This window comes from Plectropomus leopardus, chromosome 13, assembly GCF_008729295.1.
Source record: "Plectropomus leopardus isolate mb chromosome 13, YSFRI_Pleo_2.0, whole genome shotgun sequence".
NCBI lineage: Eukaryota > Metazoa > Chordata > Actinopteri > Perciformes > Serranidae > Plectropomus > Plectropomus leopardus.
In genome coordinates, this window is record NC_056475.1 from 14,283,298 (window position 1) to 14,308,762 (window position 25,465).

Consider the following 25,465-nt stretch of genomic DNA (forward strand, 5'->3'; position numbering starts at 1 on the left):
CCTTAAGTCCACTTGAATATTTGTGCCAAATATAAAGAAATTCTCTTACGGTTTTCTTAAGTTATCACGTTCAGAATGAATGAGACAAATGCAGACGGACAACCCAAAAACACAAAGCCTCCGGCCTCGGATATCACCGGCGCAGAGGCATAATAAAATAAAAGCCATAAAGTTTCTACACCTGGAGCCAAACCTTACAGTGAACAGTTATGTACAACAGAGGATTCACAAATTAGTGATTTGAATGGTAAATTAAATCCCTCCTTACATAATTTCTCTTCCTCTATCCCTACCTCTCCTCTCCTTCACTTCAAGCCGCCTGTTTATCTCTGTTTTATGTACTGTTTTATCTTCTTCTGTTGACCTATATGACCTCCTCTTTGTTCTTTCCATCAAGCTGTGACTCCATATAATTCTATTTTCTTCCCCTATGATGTCCCCTACTTTCCCTCCTCCTTTCCTTGCCCCTTCCTTGTTACATCACTTCCTCTTTCTACATACTCCTTCCCTTCTCACTCATCTTATCTGGTTCTCTGACCCCTCTACTTCCTTTTTAAGTTTAAGCACTCCTTTCCCTCTCCTCTCACTTTGCTGCTCTTAAGACGAAAGTCTAAGATGTCCCTCTCAGTGGAGCAGATTTATAGGCCATGATAAATCTTCTCCCACAGTGGCTGCTGTGTTTGTGCACCAGCCCTGCTGTCAGTCAGCCAAACAACAGGCTGCACTAGCAGAGAGAAGTAATCCAATTTCAATAAAGACAAACCAAGGTCTTTCCAATATTCGTCCGCTCTGAGCACATGCTCACCCTCTCTGCTGCCTCTCCCAACACATGCTTTGGGGTTTCATGGGGGGGGGGGGGGTAAGGAGGTATGTGTCCTTGGCAGCCTCCTCTGATTTTAATCATACAACTGGTAGACAGCTACAAGAGAGTAAAAAGTTTACCTCATAAAAGAGGAATCAACTATGAACTAGTCATGGCAGTGTGTACTGACTGGACGTGCAGATAATATTGTCTTTGCACCATTTTGTGATACCAGTGGTGGAAGAGGACATCAGATCATGTACTTAAGTACAAACCATAGTGCAATACAACTCCATTACAAATAAAGGTCCGACATTCACAACATTCCTTCAATGCAAATGGAAATTCAATCATCAAACGGCCTCTGTGTTAGCGTATTATATTATCGGAATAATTTGTGATAGTCTCATGCAAAAGCAACTTTTAACATTTAATGTCATATGTGATCAAATTGGAGCCTTTTTTTCTTCTTTAATACTTACTTATGATTAACTGTGAAAAAACTAAAGCAGTCATTTAAACATAGTGGCATAAGAAGATAATAAAACTGAAGTACTCCAACAATGTGCACAGACATCAGAGCTGTTGTTCATTATAATATTTCAATAAATGCACTACCCAGTTTGTGTAATTTGATAATTTGCATAGCATTTAGTCTGATCTTAAACTGATGGTTTAAATCTGTCATAGTAGTGGTAAAATCCAAGCATTTCTACAAATGAGCTAATAACATGCACAGGGTTCTCCTTCAAATCTTTCTCAAAAATACTCAAGTATGGAAGGTACTTTCTTAGTGATCAAACACAGATATAAAGACACTTCTTTTCATGGTAGAGTTAAAGAAGATTATGGTCATCACACAAATAAAAACATTGGGATGAGAAAAGAATCTCTGCTGAGTGACACATTCACACAACTCTGATTTTATAATCCCAGGCCTGAGCATTACAGCAAACTCACAAAAGCACCTGACTGCAACTGGCGACACACTTCAAAGTGACATTAAAGCCATCCACATTATAGATGACAGTATGGGAGGCTGGTGGAGGTGCCTGTCTCATATTCAATTCCCATAACAGCAATGTATCTTGTTAACTGTCCTTGAGTAGGAGCCCCCAGCCGCTCGTTCAGTGTAAGTCACTCTCCTCCTGATAGACATTATCTTAATGCAGAAGAATATGAACAGAAATATTCTTCTGATTTCCACAAGATGTGTGAATAATTATATTACATGTTATTCGCTGAATTTCACAAGGGAAAAATTTTCACATTCATGCTGTAGTATCAAAACACTGCGACAGACAGAAGACCCGCTGACCTACAGTTGGTACACAGTGAATGAAGAACTAAACTGATGGTCACAGGGATTTTCTTGTTTGTGCCAACAAAAAAGAGATTTTGAAAAATCTCATTATCAAGGCAAATCTACACCCACTGGTTTTTGGGTCAAAGCATGACATTATTAAAAGGAAAACTTACAGTGGAGTTACACTTGCAATTTCACTGGCTCAGCAGTTTTATTGAGTTAAAATGTCAAGGTGAATGTGGGGGACAATCAGTATATGAAACAGACACACACCTGCACAAGCACGGGAAAGACTTTGGCTTCCTGAACCAAGGCATGCCAGAGAAACTTAAGGATAACTGTGGGTGTAAAATGTTGATCTGTGTTCAAATTGGATGCTACTGCAGCAGTTATAACCCTGTTTTGTACTGTGTAACAGTTTGTCATATGTCGTACAATAAATGATGTATACTTGAAAATGGCTGCATGAATACTGAAGTTTCTGGACTATGGATGTGTTATTAATGGACACTTTTATCCCACAATGCAAACAACATAAAGTGGACACTGTTGGGACAGTGCCAGGAACATCTCAAAAAACATAAATTAAGCAATTAATACTTACAACATTTTGGCAGTAGCAGTACAAAATGATTAGGTTAATACATTTTTCAAACAGGAACAGGAAAAAAGCTCATTGTTATGTAAACTTCAAATAATTACTGCAGTACAGGTTTATAGTATTAAGCTTATAAGGTATTAGGACACAGTGGTAGACTCTCACATCAATGACTAAGATCTCACAAAAAGTCTCACAAATTAAAAAAACTCTTTACACACTAGCTTACTGCACGGCCCTACATGCACTCCTGGCATATATCACAGGACTTATCAACTCAATTTCCTGCTGACTGAGGTAACTTTTCAGCGCCTGGTGCCACGCATCAGTATGTGATGACAGAGAGGTTAAAACTAATAACTCAGCTGACAGCTGCTGGTGTAAAATCCATCTCCAGGGTCAAAATGTGAGGCCCACATTATACTCTCTATGAAACCAGCCACCCGTAACCTCTATTGCCCCGAAGGTGCTGGTAACCTCAATAACATCACATTTGTAACCCATGCCGATGTGTAAAGGTAAATGTGTGTCAACACGTGCTTGTGTGTTGGGCGCTGGCATTCATTGCCTGCTGATGTCTTAGTTTTGGCACATACTAACTGTCAGTGCTGGATATGACGCTAATGTGTTGAGTGAAATTTCCAAGAGACAACAGAGCAGGTCTGCAAACTTTAGAGCAATCATGCAGTCTCAGCTGTCTGGAGCCACAACTGAGCTTGTAGCTACATGCTCGATGCTACCTCAGCGTTTAAAAGGAGCCCATTAAGTATGTTTCTTCTTGAAAAAAATCCAACAGGAAGCGCAACAGTATGAAATCATGCCCATTAGAGGGTGTATCGAATGCTCATTACTGGCAGGCTGCGGGGTAAATGTTGGCAGGTTGTGACATGACATGACATCAGTCAGAGGAACAATGACCATTTTCCATTGTATGTGAGCCTGAAAGTTGAGGAGATATATATGTGTGTTCTGTGTGTGTGTGTGTGTGTGTGTGTGTGTGTGTGTGTCCATCTCTGGTACTTACTCCTTGGGTGGGTTGAGGTCTTCTGGTCTGGTCTCAAAAAACACTCTGACCTCCTCACACTGGGAGATGTAGACTGGCAACTGAATGAGGGCCTGCAGGCACAAAAGAAAGCAGAAAACTTAGGAAATCACATAAAGTGACAAGTGCAATCATTTGAGTTCTTACAGAAGTGAACCAGAGGTTAAATATAGTGCTTATTGGAACACTGGATTGCAGTCGCTGATGGAGCCAAATGTATGTCTGTTTTCTAATTAAAGATGTGCAAATAGAGGCAAGGAGATGCTATTTGCGTGGCAGCACAGTTAGGGCTACATTTTACCGTTTGCAGGTGCTTTGAGAATTACATGTTTTCTTTTTGTTGCAGTTTTTGTGCAGGTAGTGGTTGCAAAAGCCGTGCAATTTTTTTGTGAATTTGTCCCACGGTATTTAGGTTTTCTTTTTCTTTTTTCAGAATACCCATCTGTGGAGGGATAAATGGTACACTGTACAAATGACAAATCACGACTTGTGTTATCATGCTCATTTGCTGTGAGTTTATCTAACAAATATACTGGACTGTCCTATCAGCTGACTGTGTAGATTCCCTCACAGCCATTTAATAAACATTTCCTCTTTTTTTGTGATTCGGTGAATTAAAGTGAAATTCTATTTTTGTTTTGTGTTTACAGGTTCCTTCTTTGAGGCAAGACATCAGTGTAGGCCTCGCCCATTTCTGCTTCAACATTTTTTTCCTCCTTTCCCCAAAGAATTCTTGTTCCGCCACCACACCCATACATTTCATCCAATCCTTTCCATATTTGAAAGGACTGTATGAAATATTTGGATGACCTCGAAAAACTTTTCATGCTTTTTAGCTTGCCACTTGGTTTATAGTTGCCGCATTCTTGTAAGTGAGGCCTACTTTACAAAAGCCACAATGACGGTGAACATATGCAATTTGCACTTTTGGATGGCACACTGTATACACATATTTTAAGCATTTTGCATACAGACAGCACAATAGCAATATGAATCTCCCTTTACATTTTGCACAATTCAAAATGAACATTTAAATTATTTCCCCTTATTGGAATAGTACACTTAGAGAACTGTGCAGCCTAGGCAGACTTATGTGGCCTCTATGATGTAACACCACTTCTTCTCATATTCATTGTTTTTGTCCCCGCTGGTGATGGATTTTAAGATGAACAGCACAAGGTTAAATGATTTCAGAATAAAACACACCAATGAAACGTAAAAGTAATCATTTTCGGTTGTCTTTTTTCAGAGTTTTTCAATCACACCACATCCTTCTTCTCTGGTTCTCAGTTCATTGATCCGCCTCGCCTACCTTCCTCCCTCATCTCATGCCTCTGTGGAGGATCACTAGCAGCAGAGAGATGAGCCCTGACAACAAGGCCTGAGATGAAAGACAAACAGCCACATTCACTTTCCTCTTTATTGGTGTGATCTCTGTCTTGCACACATGTCTGGTCCTGTTATCGCTGCGTCTCTGTTTCTGGCCCTCTTTTTTGTTCTCTCCTGAGTCTGTGTTTTGTCTGCTTCTCCTACATTTTCACTTCTTCCAACAAAACCTCCTAAGAGATGCAGTGAAACATAAAATCACCTTGATGCCCCAAACTAGACGACAGGGTAACTGCCACCAACGACCCCGTGGTGAATATCTCTCTTACAGCTGGGCCACTCCTTCTCCTTTTGCTGGCAAACAAAGCTCAATGCCATCCATCAAGCTTCGTCTGCTGGCCTGTACCTCTGATTTTAATACTCCTAAGTGTTTCAGTTCTGTCCTTTAAGAGAGCAGAGTCTCTGTCTACCTCTAGCACTCTCTGACACATACTGATATAACGTCACGGCTGACAGATGTGGAACAGAAGCCAAAGAACCAACCAAGGTGCCCTTGTCCCATGTGCAACATTTGCCTTCCCATACTTATGACTATACGTCCATGCCAAAAGCTTGTTCTCAATGAAACGAGAGGGACGAGTGTTTTTCATTAGCTGCAAAGTCATACAGAGCACGCTCAGGTTTGTTGATTCATAGAACATACAGCATAATATACTGCTGGATTAATACGCACTAACAAGCCCTCATAATCTCCCTTTTAACAGTAGCTTCATCTTGAAACGACAAAGCTAAGAAGCTGATTTAAGAGTTACACTGGTGACCCCCAGAGGAACCCACCCAATCTCTAGTCCCACAGCCCAGACCGCTGCACTGTGCCTGAGGTCAGAGTGCAGCCTGGACCAGCTATCCTCTCCTTGGATTTATTCCTCTCCTCGTGTCAGCCTGTGGCCCGTCCACTCATTACGATTCTCCCCAGGGAGGAGACGGGCGGGAGGCTGAGGGTACATTACGGCAAATGGACTTTATGGGTGTTCTTTACAGCAGGCAGCATTAAGGTAATTGTGTGTGCCTACGTGTGTGTGCGCATGTCTGTTTTTTTTCTCCAATGAAAAATAGGTGATGGAAATGAGAGATCTTCTCCAATAAGGTACAGTACATGGTGACTGTTTCTGTGCACAATCATTTTTCACATGTGGACACATGCAGCAAATGGGGATCCTCAGTTTTAACAAACAACAGAGGTTTGCAATCCTATATTTTTGCATCGGATACTCAAGAAGGCATAATCTGCCAAAGTCTCAACAAAAGAGTGAAGGACATTTTTAGGTATTATTTATGCAAAACCCTTGCTGCTTCCGCTTGTAAAACACATTTGGTTAAATCTTTTGAATACTGACAAATTAAGGTTGTGTGGAAATTGCTTTATTACTTTAAAATACTGTTTGGTATGATGTACTTCAAGCCGTATGACCTTTCTTGTCATCCTACTGTAGCTCGGCAGCCTTGGTTTATGCAAACAATCCCAGATTCCATGTTTTCCTTCTTTCTCTCTTTCTTTTCTCCGACTGTGTTTTCCTGACTTGAATAAAAACATGAGACTTTACAACCAGGGAAATTCCATATGAGTCAGGTTAAAGACTGAGCTGTACAGCAGAAGGGCTGACTCAGCACTTCTCAGAGAAAAACATGAAGTTTCACCTTGTCAATCTGAGAGCATGTGGGGGTGGATGAAAATGCTGTTTCCTATGCTTACAGTCAAGTTCGGATTTGTCTCAGAAGTTACTGTAATACCCAGAATTCACAGCTAACACTGCGTTCTGAGATCTGACCTGACATGATGCTATCTCTGGGTTGAATGATGTTTTAAATGAATATTACCTATGTGTGTTGGACACTTCAGGCTGGATTTTAAATAAGAGTGCCAGGATTGTATTTGTTTCCACCCCACACAACGCTTTTTGATACTCTGAGGTACTCCATGCTCAAATATTACTTTAGAAAAGTTCTTGCTCTCCACACACTGTTGGTCACTTCATTTTGTTACGTTTCACTTGTTGCTTTCATCGGGTGAGATTCATGAATCTTATTCATACATCTTTATTTTTTATATCACTTGGACATAAACTCTAAATTTTGACTGTCGACGTCATTCAAAGACCATTCAACTCCAAAACTAAACAATTCTGAACGGGTAAATTCAATCTTTAGAACTTTTCAATAATATCACAGCCTGTTCAAAGTGGGAATATTTTGCCGTTATGCTGCCTCGCCATTCTGTATAAAAGATACTATCAAAATGGTGTCTGTATAAATGGGACAACCTGCGAGACCGGATCATCTGGGGATGTGGTCTATGCATTAATGACATCTATACAACCCACCGCGGGAGATTTTGAAAAGCAGCCAGCTGCATTTAGTAGCTAACTAAAATAATAATAATAATAATTGGGAAAACAATGAAATTCTGAATCTCCTTACCCTCCAAGCAGGGGATGAGATCAGCCGCCATACTGTTTGTCACAAAAGATAAATGATTGTTATTGCCGCGTTATTTCATTTTTATTTTTTAGACATGGCTGCTAACAAGTATGTTATATGTCACACTAGAGGCAGATGCTGTTGTGGTAAATGTTACGCCTCTTTTGCTTCTGGGATGCCGGCATCAGCATGCTATCTAAAATCACACACTGGAGCGGGATGATGCTGCCATTGCAAAGAAGCCAGTGCAAAGAATTGACTTCATAGTGGCCCTTTAGCGCAATATCTGTGTAAAGAGAGCTTTTAACTACTGCAATACCACTAGTGTAAAAGGTTCTCAGCTATTCCCATAAACATCCACACCCACAGACACGAACCAACAACTCTACCCACTCCTCCCCCAAACTCTTATTTTCATGTAAGTGTTTAAAGATGTTGCCTACACCAGCTGTACATTCCTTTAACCCCAGGCAACACATGGTGCAGCAGAGCTGTATATTTACCAGTCCCTTTAGTCCTCAAAATTGTTGATCGTTCATAAAACTTTTCTCTTTATCATGAGGCTTATTTTCATTCAGAAGTGACAAAAGGCCTAACAGCACCATATCAGAACCTAATGTGTACAGTGATGTTTTCATGAGGCTCTTAATGGAGGAGAGAAGTGACCCCGTGATAAAATAAAGCAGTAGAAAACACAAGAAGGCATGAGTAAGGGCTAAGTCAGAACTAACTTGTAAAAACATCCTCAAATTTCCCCTCTCTGAGAGACAGACAGAGGTGTGTATGGTCTGGAGGCCCTGAGGCCAGCCTTTAAAATTGAACAAAAACACAACCTATGTGCTGTGGATGTGCTGACTGGAGCAAGCTCAGCACCAGCAAGCTCTTTGCCTTCAGCGCAACTCTCTTCTGATAGTTATCACAACAGCATGAGATAAAACAACCACTCATCCTTTTTGGTATTTCTGAATACCAGAGAATTGTCTCACACCTAAATCATGTTATGTTGTGGCCAAGACAGATGAGATTTCATAGACGATCATAGAACGCAATGACCTCTGAGGACATAACAGATATCACTCCTTGGTTACTGTAGATAAACAGATGGCAAGATAACTTAGAAAAATGAAAATTTTGAATTCTGAATTTATTTCAAGAGCACAAAATTCCCTGTTGCTAAGAAGCTGATCATCAATCATTATGTGTTCATTTAGGTTGTTGTGGTTACACTTCTGTCAAATTGTAGCAATTAGTTGCTGCTACTGGCAGTTTTATGGTTGGAGTTCTGCTACAGTGGAGCCTGAGAATGTACAGTTTTTTTTTTCATTGCTTGAGGCGGACTGATTAATCTCTTCGGTAAAAAGCTGTGTAATGGGTTGAATAATATGCAGGTTTTACATTATCTCTGTTTGAACTGGTGGAAAAAGCTGCAGTATTTCAAATGGTGAAAGAGACACCACAAAGACATTATGATCCACTTTCACACTCTACAAAAGAGTCCATCCTGTCTTTCTCCTGTCACCGACAGCAACTTAACAGCATAAACATAAAGACCATTTATAAATATCTTGTCCAGAGGGATCATGAGGGTTTACTGCACATTTGGGAAGTACAAGGACATCTTATTCATATTTCACAACACCGAAACAGATTTTTGCCCATTCAGTATCGATCCCTCGGGAGGAATTCTCCTTCAGTTTGTCTCCTTTAGCAGCAAAGTCGGAGTCAGCTACAGAGCACCTGGGGAGCTTTTAGGACACCTCAGCAGGGTGGATGCCTGCTGTCACAGAGGCTTGCTCCAGGGAGTTTAGCATGGCACACACCGCACAGTGCCAATTTTCAAGGCAAGGGCAATGGCATTATTCATACAGCTGTTCTTGGAACAATGTAATCCTATAAATCTGGTTGTTATGCAAGTCTTGCACTATGAGCTTAACTCTAATGAATAGAGCCACGAGTTTCAATTGGAGTAACTGACAGACGAAGGTAAGGGGTTACACTTTTGGGAGTCACAAAATCCCAATCCAAGAAATGTATTCAACCATAAATAGGCTTTCCTGGAATCAGAAGAAAGAAACTGTGACTGGTGTTGCTCATGCCACATAAACAGAAAGCATGAAAATACTTTTTTCCACTTTCCTGTTCATGACTGAGTTGACACAACGTGGGTGGGATACTGTTTTTTTCTTTTTCCCTGACCACTGTGCTTTCTTCCTCAGTGTAGCTTTCATGTCTACAACAAATGTGACCGTAGGAGATTTCAAGGAAAAGTGAAGTATTGGTAAATGTACTCACCCTGCAGTATTCATTGATTGGCCTTAGCCTTTTCATGGCCACATCCCTGATATGGCTCCTCCTAAACAGGATCTTCCCTGCAACAAAGAAGGAAAAATACACTTATAGTTGAGAAAAGTCGTACTTTTAATCAGATACCAAAGCAGCAACATTTTATAATATATCCTAATTAAGCATGCAGGACGTGACAACGGAGCCACAGGTCTATCTTGGTTCATGGGAGCAAACATATATTACTATATCACCATGACACAAACACTCTCATTCTTTGGAAAACATTGTATATTTACAGTATACTAACATATTTCTCCTCCATTGTTATTGTTGAGCACTTGCACATGTAAGAAGATTGTCTTTTTCATCCCTCCTCCACTGGGATTGAACGGCTTGGTAAATCAGTGACAGAGAACAGCAAAGCATTTTACCAAAAGTTGTTTTTTCAAAGCTCTGTGCTAAGAAAAAAAAAGTCAAACGTGCAGTGCTCATGGCAAAATTCCTGCCCTGCACCTCATCACACTGCTACTGTTCTTTGCAGCGGCACTCCCGCATACATGAAAATAATATAACCAACTAATAGTTTGGATTTCAGATGGTGCTCTTGTAAGGAGCTACTTTAAAAAGTTAGAAATCCACTAAGGGACAATACGCACACTGTGGCTTTTACAAAACATAGTTACTGAATTAGCATGCAGACACAATACAGTCGTGTCATCAATAACACTGACAGCACAATGAGGTGGGTAAGGAGGTAGGTGAATAGCTGGCCTTTCCAAGTCATGAATAAATGATTTGGGGAAAGCAAATTATGTGCATGACAGCTTAAATGCTATTCCACTGCTCTTATCTCCAGGCCCAAATAACCACAGGCACAGACAAGCCGGGTCGCCATAACAATAACAAGAAATGGCTACAAATAGGCCTCTTAAAGCGCTCCTCTAACTTGCAGGAAATTTCAGGGCCAGCATCTATTTTCTCCTCATTTTAGCTGCTAAAGTTTTTCCAATGAATTCACTGTGACAGCTCTAATATAAACATATAAATTGGGCAGGAAGTCAAAGCTGTAATAAGATCCTGAACACAAAAAGGGACATGTTTTGAGAAGTTACTGTACCAACTCCATCAAGGGGTTATGGCATTTGTTTAGAGAATATTTAAAGCAGACTTGCTGACACATAAATCTCCCAGGAGATCGCTGCTGAGCAGTGAACCCCCGTACAACTCCACCCATGTTACTAAAAATGCCTTAATACTTTATCCCTGACCGATAGAGTTCAAAACCACAAATGTTTTTTTTTTGTTTGTGAATGAATTACATATTGATTAATAGGTAGAGGGTTAGTAAATGGATGTGGTGACTTCCTCAAAAGACTTCAGATCTAACACATTTTACATATTAACCACCACCGCCGACACCAAACTCCCAAAGACCCCAACATCTGTACTCCACCCAACGTTCTCATCTCCGACGGCAACCTTCTAGCTGACTAAGGTGTCTGACAAAAACAAAGTCAAACACCACAGGAAATCATTATCATACACTTCCTAATAATATGTCGAGAGGGAAGCCTTTTATATAAAGGCTTTAATATCACCTCAGGCAGCTGGCCTCTATGAATAGGCGGGTCAACTGTGTGAGGAGAGTCAGATCTTCAAACTAATGAGTGTTCCCATAGCTCCTGTTCTTGTGACTTCTGTTTAGGATCTTCTCTTTTTATTTATCATGCCATATATCCTCTGACTGTGAACATTATCTCATGCCACCATGAGGTTGGCTATTGGAGTGGAATGTGGTGACTTGAGCTGCAACGATTGATTGATTACTTGTGAACTATAAATTATTTAGCAACTCAAACTCAAAATTGGTTAATCATTTCATGTAATCTTGAACTCTTGAGTCTTGATTTTTTGATTCCAGCTTCTTAAATGTGAATTATTGTCTGGTTTTGTTAGTCCTCTGTGACAGTAAACTGAAGATTTCTAGTTTACAAAACAAGACTATTGAGAATGTCATGACATTTTGTAGCATAAACTACTCATTGATTAATAGAGAAAACAATCTGAAGTGAAAATAATCAGTCAGAGACCTAGTGTTGACAACTAACAATTATTTTCATTATAGATTATTTTCTTGATTAATCAATTACTTGTTTGGCCTATAAAATATCAGAAAATGGTGAAAACTGTTGATCAGTGTTGGGCAGATTATCACAAAATTTGGTAGAGACATTTAACATCTCCTGAGGATGAATACTGAGGACTCTTGTTTTTCTGTAAGGTCAAAGTTTCCTTTTATGTAATGAAATAACTCAACATCTACTTGATGGAACATCACCAAATTTGGTAAAAAGATTTATGGTTCCCAGACAATGTATTGCAATGAATTGTGTGATCCCCTGGGTTTATATCAAACACCATCAAAAGGTTGAAACTGGTCTGGTCACAGCATGATAAACTCTTTTGATGTTTGACCACCCTCTGGCCAATTTTTTAAACATTAACACTCACACTATGGTACAATAAGCATTACAGTTTCCACAGAGTCACTATCATTGCTGTGGGCTATTTATGCTCTTGACGACATGGTCCACATGGTCTGACTAGACTAATTTCTAAACGCATTTGTGCATGAGAACAAATTAGGGCACGCAAGAGAGACTATTAAAAAGGAGATTAACTAGATGAAGAATGAGAGAGACGTTCCAAATCTCAAAGGAGTTGGCAACATCTTGCCAGAGCCAACGAAAGGACGCGCCGTCTGGACAGCTCATGAAAGCTAAAGAGATTTGAAAGTCAGCCCCTTGACGCTTACAGTACTCCTCGTCCTCTCTCTCCCTCTGTCTCTTTCTTCGTCTCCTCCCTTCGTCACTCCTCAAACAGAAAGCTTTCTTGACGGTTTTCCAAAGCTTTTAGGGGTCAGGAGAGAAGCACTGACTCAACACTGCCCACTCTGTATGCAGGACAGCTCATGGGTGCAGCTGAGAAAAAGGCTTGTTTGGGGAGGGAGGAGGGAAGGAAGGAAAGCTGCTGCCTTGGAGCCATAGCTGAGGCAGGGCAGACTTTTTGGCAAATCTCAGAGCCAGCAGTGACCAAGGGTATCAAACAACTTTTGTTTCCGTGTGAGAGTTAGGGAGTTAGATGGAGGGAAGAGACAGACAGAGATGGAAACACAGAGGAGGTCTTTGTGACACACCTTACATACTGACAGCTGTTCTCAGCGCTCACCTCTTAATCACTGGACTCACCATGCATGAATTCCTCCTGTTTTTTCAAAGGGATTTTGTGCAGCTAAAACCTTTACATAACACCAAATCTGGAGACTTAAATCATGGACTCAAGTCAGACTTAGGTCAGAAAATTGAAGACTTATATCGTCTGAGACTCGGCTGCTCTGATACTCAATAAAGACTTAGCAGGGATGAAAAATCTAGTTTGACCTTGTAAAAATCCAGGGAACTTATTTTAAAAACTGAATCGTACAATGCCAAGCAGACTTTGCCTCTCACAAAATTTGTGACTGGGTAAGTGATATTAAAGACTTAACTTGAACTTGTTTTGAAACTTGCTATCACATGACTTGAGACTTGACTTGGAGTCACTTAAAAAGTTTTATAACAGCAAGTCTCAAATCACCACTCAAGTCTTGTAGTGGCAGGTCTCAGGTTAACTGAAGTAATTTGAGACAAGACGGGAGACTTGACTTCGAGTCAATTCCCTGGTTAAACAGCAAGCCTCAAGTCACCTCTCAAGTCTTGTACTAACAAGTCTCTATACAATTCTCAAGTAATACAAGACAAGAAATGAGACTTGCTGTTACAAAACTTAATCACTGATTGCACTTGTCTCGGATGACTTGAGATTTGCTAGCACAATAGTCAAAACTTGACTCAAGACTTGTTGTAAGGCTTAACTTCGGCTTGTCTCAAGTGACATGGCCCACAAGGCTCTACACAGGACTGCATCAAGGTATGAGTGGAGCCTCTAAGAATGAGCTGTGTGTGTTATAATTACTGTTCTAAGACAAGTTGCTGACTAAAGGCAAACACAACACCATAAGCTGCTGAAAAAGACAAGTCTGCCACTAGTTCACCACATTCAAGTAGACAAAAGCAGTGATTGCTTTCCCCTGCAGACAAGAGATGAACGTGATATGAATGAGGCCCAAAACCAAGGTCTTTGTAACTGATTGGATATTTTGTCTTTCTGCCTTTCAAAGTGGACTGACTGGGGAAAACGGTATACAAATCCTCCGGAGAAGCATTATTTAACCTGCCCAGCATACTAAGCCTCCTACTGTGGCAGGCAGTGAAATCTCCAAGACAAGTTGCTGGCTTAAGCTAAAACTGTAGATCTATCATTGAGAGGAAAAGTGAAAACAATGACATCCCAAAAAACAAATTTCTAGTCTTTTTTTGGGATCTGAGTTCATGAAAGAATATCAACCTCCTATATCATGCGGGGCCCTAAAATAACAGACCCACATTCCATCTTGGATTTTGACTTAGCGTTTAAAAACCCTGACTTTGGATAATTGGTATCAGCTCTTTTCAAAGGCTGACCTGCTGACACTGCCTGAAAGATCACCAAGGACTCGAGGGTAAATGAATCAAATGTATCACTTTTATCTAAATGCCAGATATGGACTTGGATTTTAGCACCATGAGATATATGACCTACAGATACTCCTCACATACCATGCAATCTTGACATAACTAAAGAGTCAACCACCGATAAGAAAAAAATAACAAGTTGTGGGTTTAAATAGTCAAATTTTGGATAGTTTTGAACTTCCTCTTAGAGGTAAATGTTACAATATTGCCTGATACTGCTATTAGATATTATCTTGATCTGTTTTGTGTTTTCCAGTATAAGCTCAGACTAAGCTTTTGACAGCAGAAATTCTGCACTATCCACACATGCAGACAAGCCACTTTGCTGATGTGGAGATACCAAAGGAATAAAAACAGCTCTGGGCCTTGAACAAACCAAACCAAGAGGGAAAAACCACTTCCGTGCCTTGTTAGGTTGGTCTCAAGCCACAGTCCAGACTTTTCTTAAGTAAGTAAAGGATTTTCTTGGCTGTCAGGAAAGTTCTTCGGCAAATCAGACAAAAGTTAACTTGGGAACCAATTTCAGAGTAACATATCTGATCTGGGATCTGAGACTAGTAGTGGTCATTCTCTTAAACCTCAATTATTACAGGCACAGAGCATAAATTATGTTTGCCAGAAACACTGTGCGATGAAAGCAAAACAGTTCAACAGTGGCATTCCTAGAGGGTGCTGTGTGGAGTGCAAACAGCCTTTAGCTCTGGGAGTCTTAGCAGCTCCACAGGAGCACATGGGGATTTGGTGCCTTCCTCTGTGGCACTTCATGGATCATTTTCTCCACGGAAAACAGGAGAAGTGAAAGCCTCTAAAAACTCTCAGAGTTCCACTGGAAGCAGAAAGAACTTTGAGAGAAAATCTAGAATCTCAGAGTGTTAAGGTAAAGCTGAAAGGAAGTGGGCAGAGTTTAATGTAGATGACAAATCGTAATAGTATCTCTGCTCAGTGTGCTTTGTCTGAGAGCACTGTAGGGGATAGCATGAAAAGCAGTGTTTTTAATCTGCTTTCCCCTCCTCCTACTCAGAGTTCATCAAACAGTCTCTTTGAGTGTGTGTGTGTGTGTGTGTGTGTGTATTCTCTCAATGAGTTCCAGACCTGCATGGCCACAAAAAAATCCTCTCCCCCACTCGTCCAAACCCTGGCAGGGGAGATGTGGGTGGGGTCTTTGGGTGAGGCTTTCTTCCAAACTCTCATAAAGGATTACTTTCAGCCAGATCTAAATCTCAAACTATTTCAAAAGTTGGTCGAGTACATCCAAAGACCTTATTCAAAACAAACTTCATTGCAACTTGTTGGGAAGTAATGGAAACTAAAAAGAAGACACCTTTATATTGTCCATTCATGTTGTATGCAGGATGATGATTCAGCCAGAACAATGGTGCAACTAAGCCAAGAAAACAGCTCATATTGAATGAAATGCATAAATTATTTAGTTTTATGAACACAGATTAAGTATTGGTATATGAAATGGCAGATACTTTATGTTTCATCCAAAGGTTCCAATACTACCCTATATAATAATCTACAGTATGTCTGTAGGCTATATGCTTAGAGATCAGCGGAGTCAGCTGAATGTTTAAAGAGTAGATGGCAAAACATAGTCTTTGTTGAAACAGTGAGGTTTTGACCAATTACGGTCAGGGCAGATTGTTCTGGTTAGTTTTTTTTTTTGAGTGCAAAATATTTTGGTGCTCTCAGGTTATTCACAGTCTATCGGTGAGTCACTGTTGCCCACATTTTAACCCAATGTGTGCAGATGCATGTGAGTGAGAAATCAAAGGGATCAAGTATGAGACAAAGACACAGCAATACACTGAGGGGGAAATACAGAGTCCTCTAAAGCCCAGTTAAGACCAATGATTTCACAGCAGACAAACTAAAATATGCACATACTTGCTGCGCGCCGGTCTGCAATGTTCTGAAAACTTGCCACTTTACATCAGTGTGACTGGACGAGATGTTGTAATGTCTTGAAAGTAAAGGCTTTCTATTCTTTCATTATGATTGCCATCTTTTTTCAGGCTTATTTTGTTGCTGAGTGTTATCTGTTGTTTGTTAAAATATGATTGAGGATAGTGATGGTTAGACACTTGCTACATTTTATTTCTAGAAGTGATGAAACAGCATCAGACGACGTGTATTCATAATAAATACCCCACGATAATTGAAATAACCGGTGAAAGTGGATCAGTCTGAGTATGTGCGTGTGACATGCGCTCATACATCAAGCAGCAGCATCGACCCACTATCCAACACTGACAAGCCACGAGGACGGAGACCGATATACGTGTCAGCATCCGCAGGATTGTTGGCTATAAGCCAATTGGCTGTTGAAATAGGTGATGTGCCTTATGTTCTAAAACCAGCCACTGACGACTTGACATGCTGAGGCGCAGGTGAAACCATCAGCCGACTTGAGCTGTGCTGAGACCGACCAGTTCACACTGCTGCAAATTTTTTCACATCATTTCAACATTCTTAAACGCTTTTCTCTTGTTGCAAATCTTTGTTCTGAACTGGGCTTATTAAATAATCCAGGAGTTTGTTGTTCTTTTTGTATTGTTAGGTATTTTCTGACATCTTATTGTGAGTAGGGATACCACAAAAAGTATTGTCCTTATAAATTTTCTACATTGTATTGTATTGTACTGACATAAACAGGAGAAAGCAGAAAATCCTCCAAAAAGGCCACAGTTGTGTGTGTTCTGTGTGTATTTGTGTTACAGGGCCTTGGGGGACACTGTGTGTTTAACTCTTACCTGGTAGGAATGGAATGATCCTGCGCTTAGGGTCCTTCTGGCCTCCTTCAACTGGGAATTTGTCCAGCAATTCCATCTGAAAACACCACAATAAATTAGACTTATTAGCACACAAAGCATTTACACTCACACATACAGTATACACAAACATGCCTTTTACATTACACGCAACTGGATAGCTGAGGCTAGATGGAGAGGAAGGGTTCACATTTTTACAAATCAGCAGTTCCTACAAGGAATTTGGCCAATAAAGGAAGGTCTGCCAATGATTAGGAATGTCCTGAGCAGATGGTATGGTTTTTCCTTCTCTACTTCATATGTTGTTGCAGCAAAGGGGCTGTTAGTAGCAAGGCACCACTGACATAGTGGAACATTTCTGTTTCCATCATTGTCAAAGGCCAGAGAGCAGTGGCTCCTAAGATCTGCTGATCACCACTTCTCTGGATCATTCTTTTCTCTCTCTTTAAAATGTACTTATTCCTTAGAGTCAGTCTTTTGTTCCTTCTTTAACACTCTTTTGCCTTTCTCCCTCTATCACATTGAAATATGGGTTAGGCTCCTATGTGTCCTTTGTTCTCAACTCTTAATGAAGTCAATGTGCTTCCACTTATACATTTCTTTTCATATATATATATCTGCTTGTGTGTGTGTGTGTGAAAGAGAGAGAGAGTGTGTTTCTTCACTCTCCAGCAGCTGAGGCCAATAAAATGACACCTGGACATATTGACTTTTGAACTTCAAGTGCACTCTCTCTTTCCCTAAAGCATTTTTCTGACAGTAGATCTGCACATGAAACCTCCAATCAAAAGAAAAAAAAAACAGGGTTAGGAATAAAAACAGTTTATTCTATTGAATGCTTGAGAGAAGAGTGTTTGGGAATTTATTTGATACTGCACCCAGACTACCAAATCCAATATTTGGAAAAAGGAGAAGACTCTCTTATATCAAAGCAGTTTTTATTTGACTACAGAAACACAGCGAAGTGGTTTCGAGTAAGTGTGTCCAGGCTCAACAGAGCCAACCAAAGTTTGGCTTTATAACAAATAGAGATAGACCAACTCTTCAATTAATGGCCAACATATTTGATCACTGTTTTTAGTTAACAGTGTAAAACAATAAGCCAAAAAAGGGTCCAAATAAGAAACCCCCCAGGGCATTTTTAAAAACTAAAAATACCACTCTGCTTTTTTTCTGTGTAGTTTTCAATCATCAAACCACATTCACTTATCAATACAAGACATACAGTTTCTGACACTTAGATCTAATATTTTGTTTTGTTATCAGGTTTTGAGACAAAACTGTCAGACATCATGCCTCATACCGACTACTCAGCAATGACGGTGCAACAAACTCTAATTATCTCACTTTTGACATAATGTCTCTGAGCTAAAAGTAGAGCATGGAGTACTGAGTCAAATAACCTACTGTGAACAAGAGGACTGTAGTGTCAAGGTTGCCATTACTAGGAATTGAGTGACAGATGGGAAAACGTCAATATGTAGACTTCCTCAGCAAAAGCTTTAACTAATCCGTATAAACAGATATCTACATGTGTTTGCAGAATCTTTAGGCAACGGGACAAGATTTTGGTGTCAGAAGCGTCCCACTTTTTGTGTGCAGTCCGAGTAATGCTGAACAACCAAGTTTGAGCTGCAGATAAACAGATATGTGGAGAGGAAAAGGGTTGGAACACACTGGCCTAAATGCAATTTTGCAACTTATTGGCCATTATCCTACAACTACTTAGCTTTCTATTAGCTACTGAAAATGTATGTATGTGTATAAATGTGAATGTAAAATCTCCCTAATACTGGCCATTGTCCCTGAGGGTTACTGTTGTCAGATCGATAGTCAATTGCTTCTGAGATTGAGCTTTGACTATAATCAGGATACTATATTGCATGATCTTCTGCTTCCAACTAAGAGTATTTTTAAGGATTACAAAGGTCCTAGATGCAGTTCGAGCTTGTGCATGTGTAGGATACTATGACAGGGCTTTCACAAAATGAGATTATTACCGTGATCTGTTCAATGTCAACCTGGTAATATTATATCTTCAAGGCTGCACTCCATAGAGGCATTTAAGGGTCAAAGCAAGCTCTCTCAAAATTGGCTCACTCAATATCCAAACCAGGGATGTTTTTTTACCCCCACCATTAAATATCACTGTATCTTCACTGGTATGAGAGACTCATTTCTAGAATATGCAGCATGAATGTTCTTAAGTTGGTACTTTGGTATGTTATCTTCAATGGCTAACTTTGAGAAATCACATTGAGTTTATGTATCCATAATATGTCTTTTCTGGGCTTAGATGTTTTTAAAAAAAGACAGACATTTGATGTTTTATGTAAGGCAGATTTTGTATTTGGTAGGGAAGCATCCAGTTTGCTGTCAACATAAAACATAACTGACTCCAAATATCAAACCACTCATCAGCCTCCTGTGATACGCCTACTCTTGAATCTAATTTTACACGTGGAGGTCATGAAACTAGAGCCATGCGCATCACTGGGTAGAAGATGCACATTGGAGGGTGCTGTATTTCATCTGCTCACCACACATCAATTTTAATATAAGATTGTATTATTCATTTAAATTTGTGGTTAGGATTTCTGTGATACCATATTGCCTTGACACTACTATTAAATGTTAACTTGCATTTTCTCAGTGCAATCATGTGGTTTCTACAACAAGTTTTCTTGTTACTACTTATAAATGAGTAAAGTTGTCACAAATTTTCCTCTGGTAAAGTTGAAAGGAACAATACGTTGCATTGAGCCAAAACTAACAGAGACAGAAGGAGGTGCAGTATGAGGTGAGGTGATGGAGAGGTTATGGGAAACGCAGAGACTTGTGCCAAGTATTTTCTTTTGCTTGTTATGGACTGTCTCAGTCTGGTTAGGTGCCAAAGGGGTGTCGTTGCATTAAATCAAAGAGTGGCATAAAGATTAAACATCCTCAAATCACTTAAGTAGATAGGGCTTGATGCTGAGGGAAACAAATGGAAGAACTGACAGTTTGCCCTCATGCCACTGTAATGCTTACCAAGACAGCCTGAAGATCTCATGCAAAACTGAATCAGATGTCATCCATGTACAAACATCCATAACAGAAATATATATTTTAGTGCCTGATGTGTTTCAGGCATCTGGATGGCAAATCTCCAGTCAGAAAAAAAGCGGAAACATGATCTATGTTCAAGCATACAAAAGGACGTTTTACTGTGAAAGAAAGTCTATAAAGTAAAGAATGACCCCATCACCCCTTGCTTCTTTTTATTTCTTTGATAACTCTTGATCATATCTTATGCTAATCTCATGACCTTTAATTTCAGTGTGATCATTTTTTTCATGATCTTAAAACCAAAGAACTTCAATAACCTAATCTTAAAACACTCTAATAAACTTTACAAGCTCCAAATATCCAAGCATGCCAACAAAAAGACACTAGCTTTGGAATCCTGAATCTAATTGTTTACTGATGTTTAATCAACTCAACTTATTCTTCCACCTCAAAGGTCCTGTTATGAGGCCTTCAGCTGGCCAAACAATAACAAGTTGTCCGTCGGACAAAACAAATAATGTAAAAAATATTCTTAGCTTTCATTTTTGAGCAAGAAGAGCTTCAGTATTAACTGCATCTCAGAAATCTGGATTATCTCAAACCGTCTGAACTCACGGTCAGTGTAGACATGTGGAAGGCTCATAAGAATCGTTTTCAAGTGCTTATTTGTCAGGGTGTGACAGCTGCACCCTGGTATCTTTCCTTTTTATTCGTAAATTTCAGTCTATGGTCGATTTAGAAAAATTGATCATTTCATTGTAGGGCTAACCAGAGCTGTACATCCGGTCCATGGACAATATTAACGGGCTTAATACACACTTACAAAAAACAATGCCTGGAAGAAAATCAGTTCTAAAATTGAGATTTCTTAAAAAAGTAGGCCATGATACACAAGAGTAGAAAGCAGTGCCCAACCTCAGGTTTTCCAGGCGGTGTAAGACGTAGCATGTGTCCCTGCCCTTAATCTTGAATTTGGTTGTAAAAAAAAAAAAAAGAAAAGAATAGATGGCCATGTTTAATACTAAATAAAACTCTGCAGAGTTGCCCCTTAAAAGTCGGAGATTTGAATCATCAGTTTGAGACCCTTCAGTTGGCCGAGATTTTTTTTTTGTTGCAAGTCAGTGTGGCGTGCAGTGTACTTCTGGGGACTTTTTAGTTGCCAGACGCTGCAGAGTGAGTGCTCTTGCCTATCACGCTACTCTTTGGTACAGAAGCTGCAGACACTCAGGCAGCGGCGCAGAGGAGGAGAGAGGGAAGACCTTCTACTTAGAAGTGATAAATATACAGCTCACAGCAACTCAACAGACACAGTCTCTGGCTTTTGTTTGATATCTAGTCGGCAAAAAATGTCATTAGTGCATATAGCTTGTCTTCCATATTATGTGGGTGCTGTTGTCATACCATCTGAATGTCCCTCTCAGCCTGTTCAAGCTTTAAAACTTGAGGCAGAAAAAATAAATAAATCATTGAATATTTGTATTCAACAGCCAAATCTAATTCTACTAGCATAATTATGAGTTGAGTATAGCCCTAGCTTTGTGTTTGAATATCAAGCCAGATAAGGTTGCAATTGTTAATTTCTCTTTGGCTACATTTGCTATAGCTCAGCATTGTGAAGATAAAGCCAAAATTTCCCTTCTAAAACATAAGACAATAAAAAGTGAGGGGGGCAAAAAAGGAGCTATGAACTAACCTTGTCTACTAGAGCAGGACAAAAAAGGTGAGTCAGTCCACTTTAGTCTTTAAGTTTCTTAGGATACACCAGAGTGTGAAGAGTTAATTTAAAGAAAAAAAAGCACTAAATTCACAAAGCAACGATCTGCTTGGTTTGTGAGTCAAACGCTTCATCACCGACGCAGTACCACCTTAAGAAAGACAAGCAAAGAGACAGGCAGAAAGAGAGGGAGAGAGACAAACACAAACACAGAAGAGCCAATACCCCACACACTGTAATTGTTCCCATGTGTCTCGCTGTGAGTGCAGACACACCCAGTCTCTGTGTCTACTCTAAACCTTGTATCCACTCTGTAATCAGAGCCACTCAAACAAGAAAAGGCATCTGGAGAGAGTAAAGATGTCTCTTTAAAATACCAGTTACATCATGCACCCAACATCAAATATTAATGCTCTTACAGGCAGGCGGATGACAGGCCAAGGTGGAGCAGTCGAGCTCCACATGACTTTCCAAGGCTGAAGTATGTTAAATTATATCCTGCTTAGTTCATTTCAGTAAGAGGGAAATGCGTGCCACATTAGTACTATAGTAATAGGTGGACATTACGCATGGATTATGTTAAACAATAGCTTACAAAACTGATAATTTCAGCTGAGAACTTCCCCTCCTCCTGCTCAGACTACGACAGTACTTTATTTAACTTTACACTCTCATTTATTTAACATTATAACAGTATTTTATTAAATTTTACTAAAACAGTAGTTTATGTAACTTTATTTTATGTCAATAGCTGCTTTATTTGTTACTGTAGTTCATTTGGTAATTTTGTAATTTGTAGTTTACAGTAGTTTAAAGGAGATTTCAAAATATCAAGATATGTATTGTATATCGCGATATAGTCTAGAAATATGGTGATATTATTTTAAAACCATATCGCCCAGTCTGAGATTGACTACAATTACACCAACAGAATTAGTGCAGGGATGAAAGGGAGAGGAAAAAGCTTTCCATGGACAACATATCACATTACTAGGCTGTTAATTTGCCCAGTTATGTTGTAAATCTTTAAACACTGTTATTCAATTCAACAAATTCTTTCTGATTTAGAGACAAATGCAATCTTCCAGGAGGCTATAATTTGTCTAGTCCATATCCGCTTGAGCCACATCATAAGCCTTCAAATAAAGGCATAATAAAGAGCACAGATGCACCAGATTCTCTTGAATGAGAGTATAAAAGCCCACAGAACAATAGCTGCTCTCTTTGCAACATGCCTATCTCTATAGTCCTCGAATTCTTCCACTCAGTCCACTGTACATTCATGCTTGAGGTCATTTTTAACCCTTTACTGATGGCCATACTGTTACCGCAACACCCCACATTTGTGGATGGCTGAGCTGAGCACCACTTGGTGAGAACAGAGACATCATCCCTGGCATCCATGAGCAGGTAGCTTATAGATAATGGATAGATGGGTTGATGCATGAGAAAATTACATCTAATCATCTTTAAAAAAAAAACCCCTCAGCATTCCTGATTTAATACTAACAGGCAGGTTTTTTTAAACTATTATTATTATTAGTATGTTGATGTTGGAATATAATTAATGCCATGGACAATGTCTGGGGACTCAGGGATGATAGGGTGTCTAGAATATGTAGTCTGAATCCTAGTTTGTCACTGTAGGGTCATTTTTTCTTTACATATTGACCTCCAGAAAGGTCACAACTGAGGGTCAGCTTGAGTATAGCACCCAAGGGTCTGGTTGTGGTTCAGTGTTTCTCAAGTACACTTCAGTAAATAAAGTCTGTTGACCCTGAATCCTGATCATCTGCCTTATCACTTAACAGGAGTGGGCAATAACAATATTCTATCATTCTACCTGTAAGTTTTATATTTCAGTATTCATAAATATTGTAAAATACTGCAGTAGAGTTGATGACAATGCAATTGAGAAAACAATACAATACTAATTTTCTATTGTTAGCTATCACTTGCTGGGATGAAGACAGCTACCTCAGTAATACCTGAATATCACACCAGTTCCAAATATCTTAATGGTTGAACATTTTTATCACCTCACAATAAATGCCATCCAACCGTGCCAGAAACTGTTGAAAAGTTTGTATGTATCATTTTGTTGAAGCTTTGAGTTTGTTACAGCAAGGTTGGCTCCAATGAAATGTTGGCTTCTTAAATGTTATTCTTTAAATTATAGTTATGGCAGTGTTTTTTTACTAAGTGCTCATCAGAGGAATTAAGTGCTTACTCAAGATTTACTTTTTTAATGTGGTGTGGGCCTATGCCACATTGAAAAGCCTGGATTTGATCACATACTGTATTTCTGGATTAACTGTCCCTCAAAAGGGATATGACAATTTTTCTGGTGTCATATACTCTCCCACCACCCTCTTCCTGCTAAGGCACATTTTCCATCCATCCACTGATTTTCTTATATTCACGCCTTCTATACTTCGGATCTGGAGCCTATCCCAGCATGCCCTGGACAAGCAGTGGGGTACAACCTGGACAGCTCAACAATAAGCTAGCAAAAGATGTGAAGCACAACTTCCCGATCTCAGTGCTTATGTTATTTTATAGCACCAGTGGATGAAATATCAATCAGTTTCTGTTTGGTTTCTTGCCACTTAAAGTGGAGGCATGCATGTGATGGGAATAGCAAGTGGTTTCATTTGTGCCTGTCGTCTCTCAGCCAGCCAACAACAATAAGCCATTTTCCTAAAATATGACTAATTCCAATCGAGGCTAGTCATTTGACAGACAACTGCAAATCATTTTGTCCAATACTAATTATGATAGCACAATGACATCAATTGGTTAAGGAGCAAGAGCGTGAAAAACAGAGCTCCCATTTCACACTTGGCTCTCTGTGAGCCTGAGCTTCGCTGCATAGAAACCACTACCATCCCCAGCAGTCATAAATAAACACATAAGAAAATTTTAAAAAGAGTGTTACAGCGATGTCGTAGCTTTGGAAGTTTGGCCTTTTGCATCGTCACTGAATCATGAAGAATACAGTCTCAGCAATAGTTCATCTAACAAAGACAATTCTAGTGCTTTAAATACTTTTGACAAAACACTTAATATTTTTTAACAAAATATTATTTTAGACAGTCATTTTTTTCTTTAACAATATTCCCAAAATTCATGACACGCCATCTGGAGCACATAAATACTGCAAAATACTGTAAACAGAACTTCAGTAACAATGGCCTATCTTGAACCCTTTCAGCATTCCCTTAGAAAATTATTATTTAAGCTTATTGTTCCAAGAACAAACTGCACTGGTTAAGGATACATACCATACATTTTATTCTGAAAACCAATGTGCACAAGCAGGAAATGAGCACATTGTTGCTACTTGGTGAAATGCACACAACTGCCGGCCCACTGCTATGAGTAAAATAACATGCCCCCCTTTAAAAAGATTTTTGACTTGAGTACTGCAGATGGAAAATATGTGACAGCTGTGCAGCTCTGAATAAGTAGATAGTGA

General features: G+C 39.6%; 1 protein-coding gene across 4 annotated transcripts in view; it reads right to left on the bottom strand.

Moving 5' to 3' along the window:
- sh3pxd2b (SH3 and PX domains 2B) overlaps positions 1–25,465 on the bottom strand; it is a 46,129-nt gene that overhangs the window by 12,066 nt on the left and 8,598 nt on the right. For all 4 annotated transcript variants that reach the window (XM_042498889.1, XM_042498890.1, XM_042498891.1 and 1 more), the window contains exons 3-5: positions 17,208–17,283; positions 9,845–9,921; positions 3,731–3,822 (exon numbers count right to left, since the gene is read on the bottom strand). In XM_042498889.1, coding sequence (XP_042354823.1) covers positions 3,731–3,822; positions 9,845–9,921; positions 17,208–17,283 — 245 coding nt within the window. The remainder of the gene's footprint in view (positions 1–3,730; positions 3,823–9,844; positions 9,922–17,207; positions 17,284–25,465) is intronic.